This window comes from Lutjanus erythropterus, chromosome 23 (assembly GCF_056507025.1).
Source record: "Lutjanus erythropterus isolate fLutEry1 chromosome 23, fLutEry1.hap2, whole genome shotgun sequence".
In the NCBI taxonomy this organism is placed as follows: Eukaryota; Metazoa; Chordata; class Actinopteri; order Lutjaniformes; family Lutjanidae; genus Lutjanus; species Lutjanus erythropterus.
In genome coordinates, this window is record NC_139339.1 from 18,345,297 (window position 1) to 18,365,718 (window position 20,422).

Genomic DNA, 20,422 nt, shown 5'->3' on the forward strand with positions numbered 1-20,422 from the left:
GACAGGCACGGACGGGGTGAGGTTCACTACTTTGTGAAAAACTACGTGGGCAAATAGTCCCACAGTTTGAGAACAATTTTGTCGACAAAAAACTGCAGGAATTTGGGGATTTCACCATTTTAGAATTAGACATTAATTCACATCTGACAGGTCATGAAAGGGACATAAACCATGCAGAGACAGTGATATGATCAATAGCAAGCAGCTGTTTTTATTACAGTTCATTACAGTTAAACATAATGCACACATTTCAATGAGCTCAATACATTTCTCACTTTAATGTATCACTATTTGCTTGTTTCATGTCTATGTGGTCATTTAGTTTTCTAATATCAGAACTGCTTTTTTCAAATCTTGACAAATGAATAAACACCATGTGTGTAAAAAACTTTCACTTTTCAACATAACATTGCAGATATAAAAATCAGAGTTAAGTCTTTATTCAGTAAAATAATCACATTTTTAATCTTTTTGATTAAAAACAAAAAAAAAAATCAATTATCACAAGAAAGCTGTCAGCTTTATGACATAAAACAGTAAAGTTCACAGTGAGATCTCAACTTCAGCTGATTTATATCTGTCTTTCTGATTTAAAGTTTAATGGTAATGAATGGATAATTAATTTGACATTTATAGAGAGATGTATTAAAAGTATAATTGATTGATTGATTGATTGATTCTTTAATCCATTCCCAACAAGAAGAATTCTGAATTCATCCATTCTCACATTTGAGTGACCAAAAAACCATTGAAAGTCGTATGGCAGCGAGATCCCCAAACATGTGTATTTGCAGCCAGGCGCACATACACTTGGTCTCCTCGCTGCAGCTGCAGGAACACTGCGTTTCCTCCATTATCAGCTGTGTCAGAGTCTGACTTGTGATCATGGGCCTTGACTATGAGCTCGTTGTTCTTGTACAATAACAGCTCTGACTTACGTTCTCCTCCAGCATGATAGAAGATGGAAAAGTAATAAACACCTGCAACAGGTGCAGCAAAGATACCTGTGGAAACAAACAAGGTGTTGGTCATATTTTTTCTTCTTTTTTTGAAATTATAATTGAGAACCCAAATGACAGATCATCAGCAGTGATCACTTTCTATTCTTTGTTCACTACACTACTGTGTACTGTATTCAGTTCAATATAGGTTGAACATTTTTTGCAGATCATTGCGTTCTGTTTTTATTCAAGGTTTACACAAGTTCAAGTTTTTAGAATTGGCAGACAGACAGTCCATATTTTCTGTAATCTTTATTACATGTCTTTGTTAAATACTCAGTTCTGATTGGTCAATTGCAGCATGTCTCAGGTCTATAATTTCTATATAGCAGGCCTTTACTATGAACACAGTTCTGATCATAGACTCTGTAGAAACAATAAAATCATTGTTGAATCACCAAAATCATTTTTAAATTAATATCTTGTGTCACTTAAATGTGTGCCAAATCCTTTTTTTTTGGTAAGTCACCATGTAATAAGTGAGATAATATACAGTGAGCAGGTCATTTTTGTGAAATAAAGCCCTTCAGGATGATACATTATCCCTTACTAAAGTTTTATTGTAGTAGTTTTTTATACTTGATAGCCTTTTTGCACCACAGAGGCAAACATGTAGGTGACTGTGAGTTTTACCTGTGGATTGACTGTAGGCATTACCGATGTTTGTAATCACTCTTCTGTAGACCAAAGTTGTGTCTGTGTTGAAAGGTCCAATGGCTCCAGTCCCACCTGCTGCTGCACTGAATATCACCTTGGTTGTCTCTGTGCAAAACAAAGTATTGTGATCACATTATTCTGTAAAGTATATCCAGAGTACTCTCATGAAAAAAAAGAGCATGAGTTGTTTCTATGTGACATTGACACCATTTTTTGTTGTTCAGTTAGGATTAATCATTTTTATTACAATACACAAAATGCTTAATGAATTCTTCAGTAGAATCTTTAAATTTCACTTTACCTTTGTTCCTCAGTTCCAGAATATCTTTTTCACAGTCATTCATCCTGGCTTCCATAGTTTGGAGTTTGTCTGTCATGGCTGCGACCCCTCTCACGAGATCACGGTCAGTCTGCGTCTCTATTTCAGTATCATCCTGCGCCAAAGTCAAGCTGCAAAACAGCAAAACAAACCATAACATGGTGAAATTCATCCTCCAAGTTGATTCAAGATCGCTGTCACCTAAACTCTGACTGATGTGATCCCTCTGGCTGCTTTTATGTTGTTCAATAATGACGTGGTTTTATTATATGACGTGCTGTGTTACGCGCATTGAGGTATCTCGTGTTGGTGACGCCTCTTTTACCAGTTCAGCAGTTTTAATGGGAAGTGGTTGGACCAGAGGTTGCGCTAGACTTTTTCGTTGTCTGTCATTTTGACTGACAGGGTCATAAAAATCCCATCATAATCAATTTTTACCCGTCACTTTAATTTTTAAAATGATAATAATGACATATTCAATAGCATTTAATTTTCATTTATTTTTAATTAATATTCAGTCCAAACAAGCTGAACTCTGTACTCCCTCCTGACCTCCTTGCTGCCACTTGCTCGCTCCATAGTTGCCGTGGGCTGATTACTTATTTGTCCTTCATCTTCCACTGCATCAGTCCCTCTTTTTTCACCTCTTTTATCAACACCATCAACGTTATTGGACTTTTTGAAGAAACTTCGGACAATCAGCTGCCGTGACATTTTTCCGAGTGAAGCCAAAATGTGGTTAAGTACCCTCTAAAGTGCCTTTCTGATGGACACAAAGTGTTAAAGTACCCTGTAAAGTGCCTTTCTGATGGACACAAAGTGTTAAAGTACCCTCTCAAGTGCCCCTCTGGTGGACAAAACATGATTAAGTATGCACTAGAGCACCTCTGGTGGACAAAATGTGGTAAAGTACCTTCTATAGTGCCCTTCTGGAGGGCAACACATGAATAAATACCCTCTACAATACCTTTAAAGTACACTATGGTGCCCTTCCTGTAGAGAAAACACAATGCAGGCTATATACTAGAAAATGATTTTGCCTCTATGTGCCTTTAAATAGGTAAATAATTTTTTACGTCTTATTACAGAGTGGTTGTTGCACAATTAAACTTTTTTAATCTAAACCAGGAACTGAACCTGTTTCTTCTTAACACTCACACTTCTCAACTCCTACAGAGAAGTGTTCCTAACCAGAAGTGGGTTACAAGAACAGTTACAGCCGCCACTCTTCTTAGAAGACTCTCCACCAGATTTTGGTTTGTGTCTGTGTCGGATTTCTGAGAGATAAGAAAAAAGGGGAAGTGCTGCACAGGGTCAAAAAAGTATTACTGGCAAAACAAAAATGATAAAAATCTGTGAAAAAAAAATCAGTGCTCTTTTAAGGTTGGGGCCAAAGATACGATAAATATAAAAATAAAGACTGACTGTTCAACTTGCTGATCAGAAATGTGATAGGTATTGAACGGCAGTCTGAAATGACCCGAGGCACTCTGATAATAAACTTAAAAACCCTTTAATCCCTGTTTGTATGTCTTTTACACCATTTTGTTGATAGGAGATGTTTATGTGCTACACTCTTCAGCAGTTGTTGGTCTTATATAGCCCAGGTGCCATCATGTGATGTTAAAAGTGTCTGAGCTCTTTATGACCCGTTCTAAATTCTCAGTGTTTGTTCTTGGAGCGTTTCACTCAGCATCTGCAGTTTCAGGGTAAAATGGATTAACACACAAGCTAGAATTCCTTAAAATGTTGTTGGAGACTGTCCAGAATCAGACTCTCTTTCTGTCACGGTCACATCCTGCATTTCATTCTTATGTATTTTCTCTCTCACACATTCAGCTGAATACACTACAAAGACAAGATATTTAATGTTCAAACTGATAAACTTTATTATTTTTTATATAAATATACACTCATTCTGAATTTAATGCCTCCAACACGTTTCAGATAAGTTGTGACAGGATCATGTTTATCACTGTGATACATCACTTTTTCTTTTAACAAACTCAACAAGTGTTTGGGAAATAAAGACACTAACTGTTGGTGTTTTAAAGTGAAATTCCTTCTCAGTCTTGTTTGATTCAGCTGCTCAACAGTCTGGGGTCCCTGTTGTTGTATTTTGTGCTTCATAATGCACCACACATTTTCAATGGGAGACAGATCTGGACTGCAGGCAGGTCAGTTTAGTACCTGAACTCTTTTACTGTGAAGCTACACTGATGTAACACCTGCAGAATGTGTCTTGACATTGTCTTACTGAAATAAACAGGGACGTCTCTGAAAAAGACGTTGTTTGGATGGCAGCATATGTTGCTCCAAAGCCTGTATGGACCTTTCAGCATTAATGTGACAGTTACCCATGATGCCATGGGCACTAACACAAACTCATACCATCACAGATGCTGTCTTTTGAAGTTAGTGCTGGAAACAATCTGGATGGTCCTTTTCCTCTTTAGCCTGGAGGACACGACGTCCATGATTTCTAAGAACAATCTGAAATGTGGACTCATCAGACCACAGAACACTTTCACTTTGTGTCAGTTCATCTTAGATGAGTTTTCCGGGTATTTTCACAGTCTTTTGTTGTTCCTGTCCCAACTTCTTTGAAACATGTTGAAGGCATCATTCTCAGAGTGAGTGAATATTACAAAACACAATGACGTTTACCAGTTCAAACAAGAAACTAACAAAGAAAAGAAAAGAAAAGAAAAGAAAAGAAAAGAAAAGAAAAGAACTACCCTCTAAAGTGTCCCTCTGGTGGACAAAGTATAAAAAGGGCCTTTTTTTATTTCTTATGTTAATGTAAATATAATGCACTTGGTTTTGTTATTCATATACAAACTAAAGTCACAGCAAAATAATTCAATTTATTAAGTTGTGTTTTATTACACTCACACTTCTCACTTCTGCATATACAGACAGGCGCTGCAAATACAGAAACGCGCTGCATATAGGAAAACAAATGCACAACGAAAACGCTGCAAATACAGAAATGCGCCGCAAATGAGAAAAGGGCCTCCAATTTTCCTCTCACCAATAACTTTCTACTTCTCACGTAGGCCTATTCCTCTCCTCCGCAGGTTGATTCGTCCGTTGTCTGTCTCTCGGGGGAAAGCTCAGCACTGCCCCTAGAGGCCTGGAGCACTTCCGTTGTGTGACTGTATATGCAGCGTTTTCGTTTTGCATTTGTTTTCTCAATCAATATTATTATCATTATTATTATTATTATTATTATTATTATTATTATTATTATTATTATTGAAGTGAGAAATGTGTTTCAGGCCATGTTTGGGCTTATGTGACTACGGCCGTGATCCACAGAGTTTAACAGAAAAAAGTTATTTTAAATTTCAGCTCAACTTTCATGATAATATTTTGAAGTCAACAAACCACAAACTGACCTGAATGCATTTTCGAGAGACTTTCTGTCTGTCAGCAGAGAAAAGTTGAGCAGAGAAGCAGCTGTGATTTTCACAAAGAGAAATACAAACGGATTCCATTCAGGAAAATGTGATTCATTTCATGTCTAATGTCACCATGAAAAGGGAGATAAGTTTGTCTGTCAGCAGTGGTGGGAGAAATATTCAGATCTGAACTAAAGTCAAAGTAACAAACCACAGTGTACAAAAGATATCTGCAGGAAAATAATGAATCATCCATTTCAGAAACATATATATGAAGGTACATTTGATCAGAATTATTGATGCATTCATGTGTAAATCACTTTAATGTTGCAGCTGGTCGGTGTCCTTCAAGTTCATACTGAAAACTTAAAATGAAAAAATTAAAATGAACTCTTTCACCTTCATTTCTTCATCTTTGTATTTATTTTATTTGTAAATGTAAAATTACTTTTAACTCAATTCAAATAATTTAAATATTTAGTCTTCTACAGAAAATAGAGAGACTTTTACTTTCAAAGCAGACGATTTCTTACCTGTAAAAAAAATCAAACTACCTACAACAAACCCAAGTTAAATAAAAGTATTAGATACTAAAGCAGTAATGTGATTACTTTGAGCTGTGCTTCTATTTGATACAACTGCCCCCAACCACTGTTACACTTGACCCCACTGCGAGCAGAATGAAAACACTCTGACTTCTTTCATGAAATTTAATATTTCAGTCTCGTCCTTTATGGTGACGATGTATTAACTGTATTATTGATTAGTGTACAAATATATGTTTGTCATATCAAAGGATGGTTAGTTTATTTCAAGTAGTCTGAGTCATGAAGGAAAATTTCATTTAAAAAGTCGTCCCTGGTCTCCCCTACCTTAATATATTGAGTTAGTATCTGAAAATAATGAGGAACTTTCTGAAAATAACTTCATGTCTCAAATAATGACATAAAATCTTAAAATAATGACTCAGTATGTTTGTCATTTTAATAAAGTTTCTCATTATTTCCAGATATACAGTCAATATTTTGAAATATGAAATCATTATTCTGAGATATTCTGAGACATTATTTGGACAAAGTTTCTCATTATATCAACTTACAGGATCTCAGTTTGTGGTGTCTGTTTCCATGGAAACGAAATTCTGCCAATAAGATGGAACAGACTGTGTTGGTTAGCATCAAACTTACAGAATAAATATGGATTATTTGTGTGTTTTTGACAGATGAAGTGTTAATCAGGAGATGCTGTGTTCATCAGCAGACATCAAGACAAACATTGTTCACTGACGATCAATCAGTTGTTTGTTGTTGGGCTCCAACTGCCAAACAATGCATTCTGGGACGTTGTGTTTTTAAACCAAACACAAACTGACAGGCTGTGTGTAAGAAAACAAAATATTCCAATAATATAACTTTTGAGGAAAACACCATAATTCATTTACAGTGTATGAAAAACATATGGAATGAGTTAATTATTGTTGTTGGCAGAAAGTAAAGCAGCTGAAAACAGAATGTCTGATTAATGTTACTGTATACATTTAAAACATAAACATGGCCATATAAGGTCATGACCATAAAAGGATATAACACTTTTTTTCAAACTTTATTTGAATGAAATGTCTGTGACATGACAGTGCTTTGATGACATCACTGCACCTGTTCTGTGATCTGTGACCACAGAGCAGACAGACAGTGTAACAGTTCATACAGGAATTTAAAAAGCCAGGTTTTATCCCAGGAAGGTGCAGCCATTATTTTATAATTTAACCCAACAGAAGAAAAACAGACTCGAAGGGGACCATGAGTAAAACAAAGAAGATGAACAGTGTCTTAAAAGAAGCTCAAGAGCTCCTCGATTTTTTGGACGACATCGAAGGACCTGCTTCCAGCAAACAAAACTTTGAAAAGACACCTGTTTCCATTATTTCAAGGAGTTCAACTGCTGGTGAAAAGGATTTGAAGAAAAAGAAAATCGAAACAGGTAAATCAAGGGGACTTTCATCCCTGCCATCCCACTCTTCATCATTCCAGCCATCCCACTCTTCATCATTCCTAAAGAATAATGTCGTAAAGACCTTTCTTGATGAAGATGAGTCTGATGACTGGAGTGAAGAGAAGAGTGAGAAAGAAATCAAAGAGAACGTAGGAGAAGAATTAATGAAAAAGAAGCAGCCCTCCGCCTTCAACCAAGAAAATTCCGATGATGGTGACGACTGGGACATCAAAGCCTTCTCTCCTCAGGAAGCCCTCGAACAGGACAGAAGAGCCAGAAATGCTCTTGAAGATGCATTGGAAAAGGCAGAAAGAGCCAACATTGCTCTTAATGAGGACTTAAAAAGGGAAAGAAGGGCTATAGTTCAACAGAAAGAAACTCTGGAGCAGGAGAGAAAAGCAAAAGATGCTCTTGCAAAGACTCTGAAGAATGAGCAAGCTAAAATTGAGAGTCTTTATGTTGAAATAGAGCTAAATATGAAAGAAGTGAAGGAGCTTCTAAAGTCAGAGAAGGAGCTCAAAATAAAAGAAGCAAGGCTGGAAGGCACAATTGCTGACATGACAGCTGAGCTGGAATACAAAAAGGTGATGATTGAGAAGCTCAAGACGGATCTGGAGGCACACCAGGAAGAAACAGCAGAGCAGCAGGACAATCTTGCAGAAGACAGGGCACTGAAGGAACGCCTGATTGAGCTACAGCAGGAAACTTTGGAGAAAGACACTGAAATTGAGTCCCTGTACTTAAGTATTCAGGATCTTCAAAGTGATATGGAAGAACAGAATGACATTATTTCCTCGCAGCAGGAGGTAGTTACTCAGCATGCTTCAGACATCAAAGACCTGACAACAAAATACTGTGGACTAAAGAGGGACTACGAGGCTGCTGTCTGCCAGCAGCAGAGGGATGCAGAAGAACTGAACCGTCTGACTCAGGAAAACCAACAACTAACTTCTGAGAACAAAAGGCTGCACAGTGAAGTATCTGCATCTGAGGAGCATCTGATGTATGACATGCAGACATTAAGGATGGAGAATGCAGATATCGGAGCTAAACTCCAGGCTACAGAGACAAACTTTGACAAACTAAAATCGAACGATTGTTGCCTGACTGAGCGACCTGATGAGATGATGTCGAGGAGAAATGAAACCATCACTGAAAATCAATATAACATCGATAAGCTCCAATCCATGGTAGATGATCTCAAAACACAATGTGAGGACAAACATGCTGAAGTCAATTTTCTAAAGAAGTGTCTCCATGAACAACAAGAGGAAACTTTGGAGAAAGACGCTAAAATTAAGTCCTTGTACTTACATATTCAGGATGTTCAAAGTGATATCGAAGAACAGAATAACATTATTTCCTCGCAGCAGGAGGAAGTTACTCAGCATGCTTCAGACCTTGAAGACCTGACAACAAAATACTGTGGACTCCAGAGGGACTACGAGGCTACTGTCTGCCAGCAGCAGAGGGATGCAGAAGAACTGAACCGTCTGACTCAAGAAAACCAACAACTAACTTCTGAGAACAAAAGGCTGCACAGTGAAGTATCTGCATCTGAGGAGCATCTGATGTATGACATGCAGACATTAAGGATGGAGAATGCAGATATCAGAGCTAAACTCCAGGCTACAGAGACAAACTTTGACAAACTAAAATCACAACATCGTTCTTTCTTTGAGAGCCATGAAGAGATGATGTTGAAGAAAGATGAAATCATCTCTGAGAATCACTGTACCATCAATAAGCTCCAGTCCATGGTAGATTGTCTCAAAACACAATGTGAGGACAAACATGCTGAAGTCAATTTGCTAAAGAAGTGTCTCCATGAACAACAAGAGGAAACTTTGGAGAAAAACACTACAATTAAGTCCTTGCACTTTGATATTCAGAATCTTCAACACCTTATTAAAGGCAAGGACAGCATTATTTCCTCGCAGCAGGAGGAAGTTACTCAGCATGCTTCAGACCTCGAAGACCAGAGAATAACATACTGTGAACTAAAGAGGGACTACGAGGCTGCTGTCTGCCAGCAGCAGAGGGATGCAGAAGAACTGAACCGTCTGACTCAAGAAAACCAACAACTAACTTCTGAGAACAAAAGGCTGCATGGTAAAGTATCTGCATCTGAGGAGCATCTGATGTATGACATGCAGACATTAAGGATGGAGAATGCAGATATCAGAGCTAAACTCCAGGCTACAGAGACAAACTTTGACAAACTAAAATCACAACATCGTTCTTTCTTTGAGAGCCATGAAGAGATGATGTTGAAGAAAGATGAAATCATCTCTGAGAATCACTGTACCATCAATAAGCTCCAAAGCATGGTCACTGGGCTCAAAGCAGAACGTGAGGACAAGCATGCTGAGGTCAGGGCACTAAAGAACCACCTCAGAGAGCAACAGGAAGGAACTTTGAAGAAAGGATTCCACAGGGACTACAAGGCTGCTGTCAGCCAGCAGCAGAGGGATGCAGAAGAACTGAACCGTCTGACTCAGGAAAACCAACAACTAACTTCTGAGAACAAAAGGCTGCACGGTGAAGTATCTGCATCTACAGAGCATCTGACAAAGTATGACAGACTCAAATCAAAATATCGCTCTCTCTATAAACGCCATGAAGAGATGATGTTGAAGAAAGATGAAGCCATCTCTGAGAATCAAAACAACATCGCCAAGCTCCAAAACATGGTCACTGAGCTCAAAGCAGAACGTGAGGTCAACCATGCTGAAATCAGGGCACTGATGGAACGGCTCACTGACCAACAGGAGAGAACTTTGAAGAGAGATACTGAAATTCAGTCTTTACACTTAAATATTCAGGATCTTAAACATGTTATCAAAGACAAGAACAACACAGTTTCCTCACTGCAGGAGGAAGTTCGTCAGCAGTCTTCAGACCTAGAAGACCTGACAGCAAAACACGGTGGACTCCACAAGGACTACAAGGCTGCTGTCTGCCAGCAGCAGAGGGATGCAGAAGAACTGAACCATCTGACTCAGGAAAACCAACAACTAACTTCTGAGAACAAAAGGCTGCATGGTGAAGTATCTGCATCTACAGAGCATCTGACAAAGTATGACAGACTCAAATCAAAATATCGCTCTCTCTATAAACGCCATGAAGAGATGATGTCAAAGAAAGATGAAACCATCTCGAAGAATCAAAATAACATCGATAAGCTCCAAAACATGGTCACTGAGCTCGAAGCACAAAAGTTAGAGAGGAAGAAGAGAGAGGCAGAACTTGAAGACGCCCTGAAACTTGAAAAGACCAGAAACACTACGCTGCAGCAGAACCTTGATCAGACCTCTTCTGCACTGGAAAAAGTAAAGACCACGTCTGCAAAGCTCACCATCGAGCTTAAGGAATCTCTGACCAAGCAGATAGCAACTCTGGAGGAAAAGGATAAAGTGTCCCGGGAGCTCCAGAGAGTTCGGGACGCCCACTACAGAATTCAACAAGCACAGGCACCGGAGTTAAATTTTCGGTTCAAAACACCAGTGACACTGAGCTCAGGTTCAACCTGGCTCTAAACCATCTGTAACAGGAATACACAGAGGAGGTACTGCAACATTTCCTCTGAATACTGTGAGCTGCTTGAAGCTCACGCTGCCCTACAATTAAAACTGAGAGGCTGAGCTACACACAACGTACCAGGACTTTATACCACTGGAAACCAATAGCAACCATTTCTCTCACCTTCAAAAAGCAAGAATGTTAAACTAGGGATGCACCGATACCAGCATCGGTATCAGTCCGATACTGTCGTCACATATTCATACTCATAAAACGACTCTGATACCCAACACCCGATACCATGTCACGAAAAATAGCTGCTCGATACAAGTAAACATCTAAAGAATCACCATGATGCAGAGTTCAAAGAGAGACTCTGTCCTCAACATCATCCACTAATGACGCCAGAGACTTTGGAAACTGTCCGTAAAATAATTAATAATTCAATTCTTCCTATTCAAAAATAAGATTTCAGATATCCACAACATCTTTCTTACTTGGACAAATGACGTCACTTCGTCATTCATGTGTATGGGGTTTGTTATTCCAGATAGTCATAATTAAGTTGCAGATATCCACAACTCGCATTGCAGATATCTACATCTGAATTATGACTATCCCTTATTCCAAATATCTGCAATTACATTTTGACTAGGCAGAATGGGAGTTAAAGATATTTCCAACATGAGATATCTCTAATCAGAATTCATTTCAACATATCTACAACGGTGGCGGCACGGTGGTGCAGTGGTTAGCACTGCTGCCTCACAGCTAGAAGGTCCCGAGGTTGAATCCCAGCTGGCTGGCTGGGCGCTGGGGAGCCTCTGGCTGGGGTGGAGTTTGCCTGTTCTCCTCGTGTCTGTGTGGGTTCTCTCCGGGTGCTCCGGCTTTCCCCTTTCTTCCTAAAAAGGTCTGAATCTGAATTATGACTATCCCCAGTTCCAAATATCTTTAACTCCCGTTCTGCCTAGTCAAAATGAAATTGCAGATATTTCCAACATGAGATACCTCTAATCAGAATTCATTTCAACATATGTACAACTTCATGATAGATATCTGCAATTAAATTACGATTATCCCCAATTCCAGTTCAATATATCTACAGTGGGCGGCACGGTGGTGCAGTGGTTAGCACTGCTGCCTCACAGCTAGAAGGTCCCAAGTTTGAATCCCAGCTGGCTGGCTGGCTGGGCGCTGGGGAGCCTCTGGCTGGGGTGGAATTTCTATGTTCTCCTTGTGTCCGCGTGGGTTCTCTCCGGGTGCTCCGGCTTTCCCCTTTTTTCCCAAAAAGGCTGTCCTTTTAATTGGTGGCTCTACATTGCCTGTACGTGTAAAGGTGAGAGTTGTCCAGGGTGCATCCCGCCTCTCACCCAGTGTCAGCTGGGATAGGCTTCAGCCCCCTGCGACACCTCAAGGATTACGGACAATAAATGAATGAATGATATCTACAGTAAATATCTTGAACTGGAATTATGACTAAATTGTGTTAGAGTTTTGACTGGGGAAAATGACGTAGCAGGAGGCGGGAACGGCTCTCATTCACCACAGATTCCTTGGTTATATGCTCGTTCTATTTCATGGCATTTTCAAACTATTTTATCTATAAGATCAACTGCCATTTCTTCTGCTTTCTCTTCTTCTTGTCGATTTCTTCTGCCAACACTGTTCAACTGTATTGTTAACTGAGGCAATATCCAATGGAAAGCTTGCCATAATGAGCAACAAATGGGATGCCTTGCATGAGCAACGTCTTGCACAACAATTCTGACTCGTCATAATTACATGTGAGATATCTTTAACTTTCATTCTGCCTAATCAAAACTGAATTACAGATATCTCTAACTGTGCTTTTGACTAGTCAGAATGAAGTTATAGATATCTATAATGTTAATTCCGGATATTGAAGCTTAGCTAATAAATGTTAAAACAGCTTGCCATATTATTAAGTACTCGGTATCGGCAAGTATCCAAATGTATCTACTTGTACTGAAAAGAAGTGGCATCTCTGTGTTAAACCTTGGATTTAGAGGCAGACACTCTCCCCACATTAAGAACAGGTTTAAGACTTTGAGGTGAACCCTCCCTTTCTCCTCTGTCTGTCTCTTTAAACCCAACCGGCAGCGGAGAAAGTCTGTTTCTGCTCGAAGTTTCTCCTCACCACTGTGGCCTCAGTGCTTACTCTTGATGGGAACTGTTGGGTCTCTATATTTTATGACTGTTTCACATTATTATTTTATAAAGTATTACAGACTCAACAGTCTGATGGTTGGACTCGACTGAATTAGATTCACAAAGTAATCAATTTATGCAGCACAGTGGCTCAGTGGTCAATGTCAATAAACTGCATTATTAAAATTAGTCTCATACGTCTCATTAGATGTTTTGAAGCTTGTTGTCAGCTGAGTTAATATGAGTTTCTCTGTGGTCCAGCAGCCCAGAGTTCATCACAAAGCTCGACTGAGTGAAGGACAGCTGCTCCGAAGAGACGTAACCAACATACAACTGTGATTCTGTCTGCATTATTTATTTTAGATTAGTGGGACCTGATGAGTACGAAACACCTTTGAACAGGAAGTAGTTTTTGGAAAAAAAACAAACATGATGTCTTCATATAATAACACAGTAAGGTCACCAAAATATCAAACTGTATTTTAATGACCGAACATGGTTTTTACAAAAAATGAAAATAAATCATATAGAGAGTAAAATCAATGTAGACTAATTCGTACTTCATGCAGGATTTATACTCTTGTAAACTGTTGGTTAATTCGCAAATCTGTTTACTTACTTTTCCCACCTTCAGTCAACCAATCAGACTTTATTTATGTGGGACTTTTCATACAAACAGAATGCAACACAAAGTGCTTCACACAATAAAAACAACAACTTGTCCCCGAGTCATCAGGAGACACAGTGATGTACAGCTGTGTGTCATCAACATCACTATGGAAACTGATGCTGAGCCTCCTGATGACGTTTCCAAGTGGCATGTTCCCCGCTCTACATCTTGGAAGAGGAAGATAAGCAGCGATGGGCCTGGGACGAAGGTGCTCTGCAAGCAGCTGCAACCAGAAAGCAGTTCCAACACTTCCTCTGCAAGTGCTGTGGCCAAACAAAGACCAAAGGAGTATGGCCGCTTCAGAGGAGAGCACTTTTGCACTCTCACCATGTCCCTCAGCCTGAAGAGCTGCCCTTCATCTGTGAGGATGCAAATAATAACAATAACTATTAATATAAGCATCTTTCATATATAACATGCAAGTCAAAGTGCTTTACAGTGTGGCATTAAAAACAACACAGTTAAAAAACAACAGAAATATATGAAATCAGAGTGAAAAATTAAAAACAGCAGCATGGTATTAAAGACAGAATCACAGAAAAGGGGAAAAACAAAATAAAAAAATACAATAAAATAAATCTTTAGCAATATAAGATCTAAAAAAAAAAATAGGCAGACAAAAGCAGATTAAGTTAAACATGACAGACCAGGGTAGAAATAGATCACATTAATTAAAAGCTCACCTGAGCAGGTAGGTTTTCAGTGGAGTTTTAAAAGCTACGTGAGTCGTAAGTTGTATCTTTGTTGTAACTCTGGGAAACAGAGTTGGGAAACAGCCCGGGAGACCTTAAAATACACCTTACAACTCACGTAGAGCTACGAAGGCTCTGGGAAATGGGGCCCAGAGTGTTCCAGAGTCTTTGGGGAGATAAAAGCAGCTTCCTCGCTTGTTTTGTGGGCGACTTTAGGAACAGTTCAAATAGCAGCATCAACAGATCTCAGTGCTCTTGTTGGTTGATACGGGGTTAAAAGGTCAGAGATGTATGAAGGTGCTGGAACATAAAGAGCTTTATATGTGAGTAAAAGAACCTTAAAAATCAATTCTAAAAGAAACGTGGAGCCGCTGCAGAGAAGCTAAAACAGGACTCATGTGCTCTCTTTTCCTGGTCCTTTTTAAAAGTCTGGCAGCAGAGTTTTGGGCGAACTGACGTTTTCCAATCAGTCTCTTTGGTCGGCCAGTGAACAGTGCATCTCAGTAGTCCAACCTGCTCGTGATAAAAGTATGTACTCATTTCTCTGCATCCTGCTTTGCTAGAAAAGGTCTTACTTTGGAAACATTCCTCAGGTGAATGAATGCTGTCTTGGTCATTTTGCTGATGTGAGCCTCAAAGCTTCAATCAGAGTCCAAAATCACACCGAGACTATTAACCTGTGATTTAGTTTGTTGAGCCAAGTTCCCAAGTCTGTTAAAAACTGTCTCTCTCTTGGATTTTGGCCCCAGCAGTAGTATTTCTATTTTATCTTCATTTAGTTTTAAGAGACTGTCATTCATCCATTGTTTCATTGATTCTAAACAGGCAGTCAGAGAGCGAGGGGCATTTGGGTCAGTTGGCTCAACAGAAATATACAACTGGGTATCATTGGTGTAGTTATGGAAATGTATACTCAACTTAATAATAATTAATAATAATGTGACCTAATGGGAGAATGTATATGGAAAATAGCAGGGAACCAAGACAGCTTCCTTGTGCAACACCAAAAGGCAGATCATGTTTCACAGAGACATGATCAGCCAGACTGGTAAGATGGAAACCAGTCTGAAGCTCTGCCAGAAAGACCAACCCATCTGTCAAGATGATTGATTAAAACTGAATGATCACTGGTGTCAAATGCTGAGCTTAGATCCAAACGGATGAGGACCGACACTTGATTCAAGTCAGTAGCACATCTGAGGTCATTCACTATTTTAATTAAAGCTGTTTCTATGATTGGACCTAAAACCAGACTGAAACTTCTCAAACATGCTGTTCTCATTGAGAAAGTTGTTAAGTTGATTAAAAACTGCTTTCTCCAGCACTTTACTTATTGTCTCGGTAGAGGCTTAACTTCTGCTGTCTTAAAGGCGGTGGGGAAGATGCCCGTTTTATCTTTAATAGAGTTAGGGTTAGGGTTATGAAATATTAAAATACACAGTAATGATCAGGCACATTTATATCACACACACCAATAGATCAGTAACAGAGATTCCCCTGGAAATTACTTGATCCAGAGTGTTAACATGCTTACGGGTGGGTACAGTAACATGAATAGAATGCATCTGTGCACAAGGGAGGGCTAGCAAGCCTCTACCTTGATGGTGTGATGAATAGGGCGGGGCGGGCAAGACGTCCGCCTGAGCAGAAGTGACCGGTGTTGAGACGGACCCTCTCTGGTCACCTGGACAAGTGGTGGGACACAGTCAAATTCCTGGAGCATTAAGAACTGTATGAAATAAGTTGTGCGTTAAAAAGATGAGAGATTTGGGTTTTGTTTGTGCCATATTATATAATACATCAATAACCATGTCACTCTTGAGTTTTATTGTACTCAGATCTCTGTACAAAGTTGTTTTTCTGTGATTGATGAATGTTGGATTTGTAAAATAAAACCAGACTGTCTGTGAATTTTCTCACCTTTAATCTCCACAACATCATTTCCTGTTTATGACGGTGATGAGGGAGACATGAAGCATTGACTTATTTTATTATTTGAATTTATTTTATAAAACAGTCTGGTTTCTCACGGACACCGTTATAAAACAATGACAGCAGTGATAGAGTTTCTGCCTGCAGTCACACAGCTGACAGACGTTTCTCTCATTGCATCATCACACCTGAGCGACACCTCTTGACACCGATTGGCTCGTCCAGAGACGAGCGCCATCAGGTGACCTCAGAATGTGCTGCTGTAAAATGCAGAGGGACAGAGCCGATTGGCTGAAGGTAGATTGGAGGTGTGTACAGGTCAGATGGAAAAGATCAGCTGAGCCTCTCTTTCAACTACAGAGAGAGGAGACAAGCACACTGTATTTTTATGCCTCCACCCGCCGAAGGTGCTGGGCTGGAGGCATACTGTTCTCCGCTTGTCCAGCCATACGTGAGTCCATGCGTCCGTCCTTCCGTCACAGATTTTTGTTTGCGCAATAACTTTTGAACGGGTGGACGGATTTGTACCAAATCTTGTGTGCTAACACTCTATAACAGGTACATGAACTGATTATTGACTTTGATATATTTTTGAATAACTATGTTGGATACTTTTAGGTAATAAAGGTAATAGCTCTTTCCTTGCAATCTTTTCTCATTAACTGTATACTGTATCAATAGAGCCATAATTCTCAAACTCCTGGGACACTTGCAAATAGGGTTTATAATGAATCAATGGTTTCAATCAGGTGTAGGGAACACAAAAAGTCACAGTTGTATGAAACTGTTGCAGGCTGAGGCATCAGAATCGACGCGTCGACTTCTACCCGTTTTCATTTTGAATGTTGTGCCTCTGCAGAAAACATGTGCCGTGTTTTGCAAAAAGTGTGACTTACATAGAATTGAAAGCTGACAGTAAGGCAGAAATTATACTGCAGTGTTGCAGGCTTGGTTTAGGAATTTGATCAGACTTCAGTGACTGCATTTATAGTTCCAATTTTAGTGTGTAAACAATTGTGGAAAACTGTAATTCACATCATTACAAACAAGTGTGAAGAATTTTGAGTCATTGTGTGTAAATGATGACAGTTGGGTTTCACCTTTGTTCAACATTTTGCAGCAGAAGTGCATCACAATGCAAAATGTGTCTTAGCAATTAAAAACTGTCATAAACTCTATGCACACTATGCACATCGCCACTTGCACTGTCTGTAGGCACCTACGTCCTGTCAGCGCTGAACTTTGCTCCATGGTACTTACTTGTGTTGTTCTCTCCTGATCTGATCCTTGCTGGTGTTGTATCAGCTCTATATTCTATTAAGAATATGTTCTGCTTTTTAATACAAAATGCAACCTTTGGAAATGCATGAATTTAATGTTTTAATGATGAAAATATTTATTCGTGTGCTGTGTTTGGTCAATATGTTCATGTACTTTATTTCTTAACTCTACTCAACTATAATAAAACTCAAACCCAGACAGTTAGAAAAGCAGAAATTTTTAAAGCATTTTAGACTGAGCTCATCATGTGAAACTGGTTCAGATCAGATCATATGACCGCTGTGTGTGTCCACACAGTGACAAAATTGAGGTTTTATGAATGATTGCACAGTTGAATGAATGATGTGTTTTATTTTGCAAGAGATCTGAGGTGTTCTGCTACTTGTGTGTGTGGTTGTGTGAATTGTGGAGTCTTCTGACTGGTGAAGAAATGGTGGGTAAAAAAAAAACTGCAAGACTACAACCTATTTTGGTGCAAACACTACACTACGCTTTGAGAAAAGTGAAACAATTTCTACACAATTTTGAACATCTAAGATGGCCTCCTGAAGCCAAAACTATTATAAACATCACTTTAATGGTTGTCTTTTAAATCTATCACATCAGTGTTGATGGCACTGGTTTTATATAAACTCAAAGTTCTGTAGTGCAATTTCTTACCATTCATCATTTAACAAATCAACAGCAATGAAAAACAGCTTAAAAAAAAAAAAAAAAAGAAAAAAAAAAAAGCGAATATCAGGGAATAATTCAGGCCCAGTCAATATATTGATCTGGCTCCATATCACCAAGAAAAGTCAAATTTCTCTGTTTCCAGCAAATGTGAATATTTTCTGGTTTCTTTACTCCTTATTGGGCAGCAGAGTGCAGCAGCTCCTTCAGTGGTTATCTGGTCTGTCAAATGTGAGAATTTGATGACTGTAGAAGAATGATTCTAAAAACAAAGATCAATGATGCATCTATTAGGAGTGTCCTGATCCGATACTGATATCGGTCCAATATCAGCTAAAAAACGAGTATCGGATTTTATGGGACTGCATCTAAAATCTCCGATATAAGCGCTCCGATAAGCAGTCCATTTTCTGCTCCAGCACTTCTATCTATAGGTGACTCTGGTTGCTGACTATTGTTGTCTGTTTGAGTAACATCACTTGATCAAGCCTTTTCTAACATTCCACACTACAAAATAAGTAATAAAAGTATGTATAATTTGTGCTGATATCGTATCGGATCGATATCGGTATCAGCCAATACTCAAGGCTGCAATATCGGTATCATATCGGAAGTGAAAAAGTTGTATCGGGACATCCCTAGTATCTATTATGTTATCATTAAAATTATTCCAATATGAATATGCTTTTGCTACATGTCTTATATATCTACCATGATATTACAATGTTTAAGTTGTTGGGAAACTAATTAAAAGTAAACTCATTATAAAGGAGTTTAGCCTGGAGGAGGATTGAAACCTCTTCCTGTGTTCACGTTGTAACAGCTCTGGGAAGTGAGACTCAGGTGCAGAGAACACACAGGAGGCAGAGTGAGGTTCAAATGAAAATCACTGTCTTTACTTAAGTCCAAAAAAAAGCAAACACAGGGAGTCCAAAAAGGCAAACAAAAACAGACAGGGAAAAAAAAGGCACAAAACTATAATCCAATAAATAGGCGAAGTCCAAATGGAAACATGAGGCCTATAACCACACCAAGCAGCTTCACAGACAATAGAGACAATCTGGCAGAGACATGTGGAGCTGGTGGGGGTATAAATACACAGGGATGGCAAGGAGGGTAATCAGGGGCAGGTGAGTGAGTGGCCTCAGGTGCAGTTGATGAGGGGCGGGAAAACATAGGAAACTGAAAAGACACAAGAGGTAGTGTTAAAAAATAAAACAGGAAACATAATAAAACCCGGAATGTTACACACGTAGTCTGAGAGTGTCAGTAATAAATCTGAACAACAACAGGACATATGTGTGAAGGAGCAGCTGTAGGTGGTGGATGTTTGAGATGTTGTGATACACAAAAGATAAAAGAAGAATATTGTGTCTTAAGCCTAGAAACTGACCAAGATAACAACTTTATCACATCTATGTAATGCTGATGCTCTTGCTTGCAAACAATAAAGATTTACTAAGAATCTGAATATTGTGTATTTGAGTACCAAGTGTCACCTGCACCTGCAAAACTGATTATTCATCTTCCTTGGTAAGTGCATATAATTAACCAGTAAACATCTGGTTAACATCAACAATACTGTTTTTCAACACATACATGTATTTTCACTCTCATATATGTGCGCTGTTTTGTGTTGTGTTTGATCCATATATTCATGTACTTTCCCAACCTTGGGCACAGAGCCACTGCAAGACCGAAGACCAGCGGAGAAATATAGAGCGAAACAAAGTAGAATGATTATGAATTATGTAGGGAAATACAGTTTTTTTTTTCCAATTGCTTAAGCACGGTTTTGAAAACAGGGCTCATTTTATCAAAACACTACACAAAATTCACACAACCACACGCATAAAAAGCAGAACACATCAAAACCTTTGCAAAAGAAAACACTTCATTCAAAATTGTACGAAAATGGGTAAAAATCTCACATTTGTCACCGTACAACACACACGCCTCATACAATCTGACTTTGTTTGAACCAGTTAGTTTTTTATGAAAAGTCTGGGTTTTTTAGAGATATTGTTAGGGCAGTGGTGGTTCCCAAACTTTTTTGGTATTGCCCCCGTTTCATACACCGAACAAAGTTTGCGTCCTGCAACCAAACAATT

The 20,422-nt window shown here is 39.0% G+C and overlaps 2 protein-coding genes across 2 annotated transcripts; one reads left to right on the top strand and one right to left on the bottom strand.

Moving 5' to 3' along the window:
• Positions 1–620: 620 nt before the first annotated feature.
• On the bottom strand, positions 621–2,170 carry LOC146305974 (complement C1q-like protein 3). The gene is made up of 3 exons (XM_084711881.1): positions 1,960–2,170; positions 1,635–1,763; positions 621–1,004 (listed from the first exon to the last, which is right to left on the bottom strand). Exons 1-3 carry the CDS (start codon positions 2,147–2,149, stop codon positions 724–726), a joined length of 600 nt encoding a protein of 199 aa, XP_084568007.1. The 5' UTR covers positions 2,150–2,170; the 3' UTR covers positions 621–723.
• Positions 2,171–7,180: 5,010 nt separating this feature from the next.
• On the top strand, positions 7,181–11,017 carry LOC146305975 (uncharacterized). The gene is given in 2 exon segments (XM_084713168.1): positions 7,181–9,586; positions 10,454–11,017. Coding segments are annotated over 2 exon segments (2,970 nt in total).
• The last annotated feature ends 9,405 nt before the right edge of the window (positions 11,018–20,422 follow it).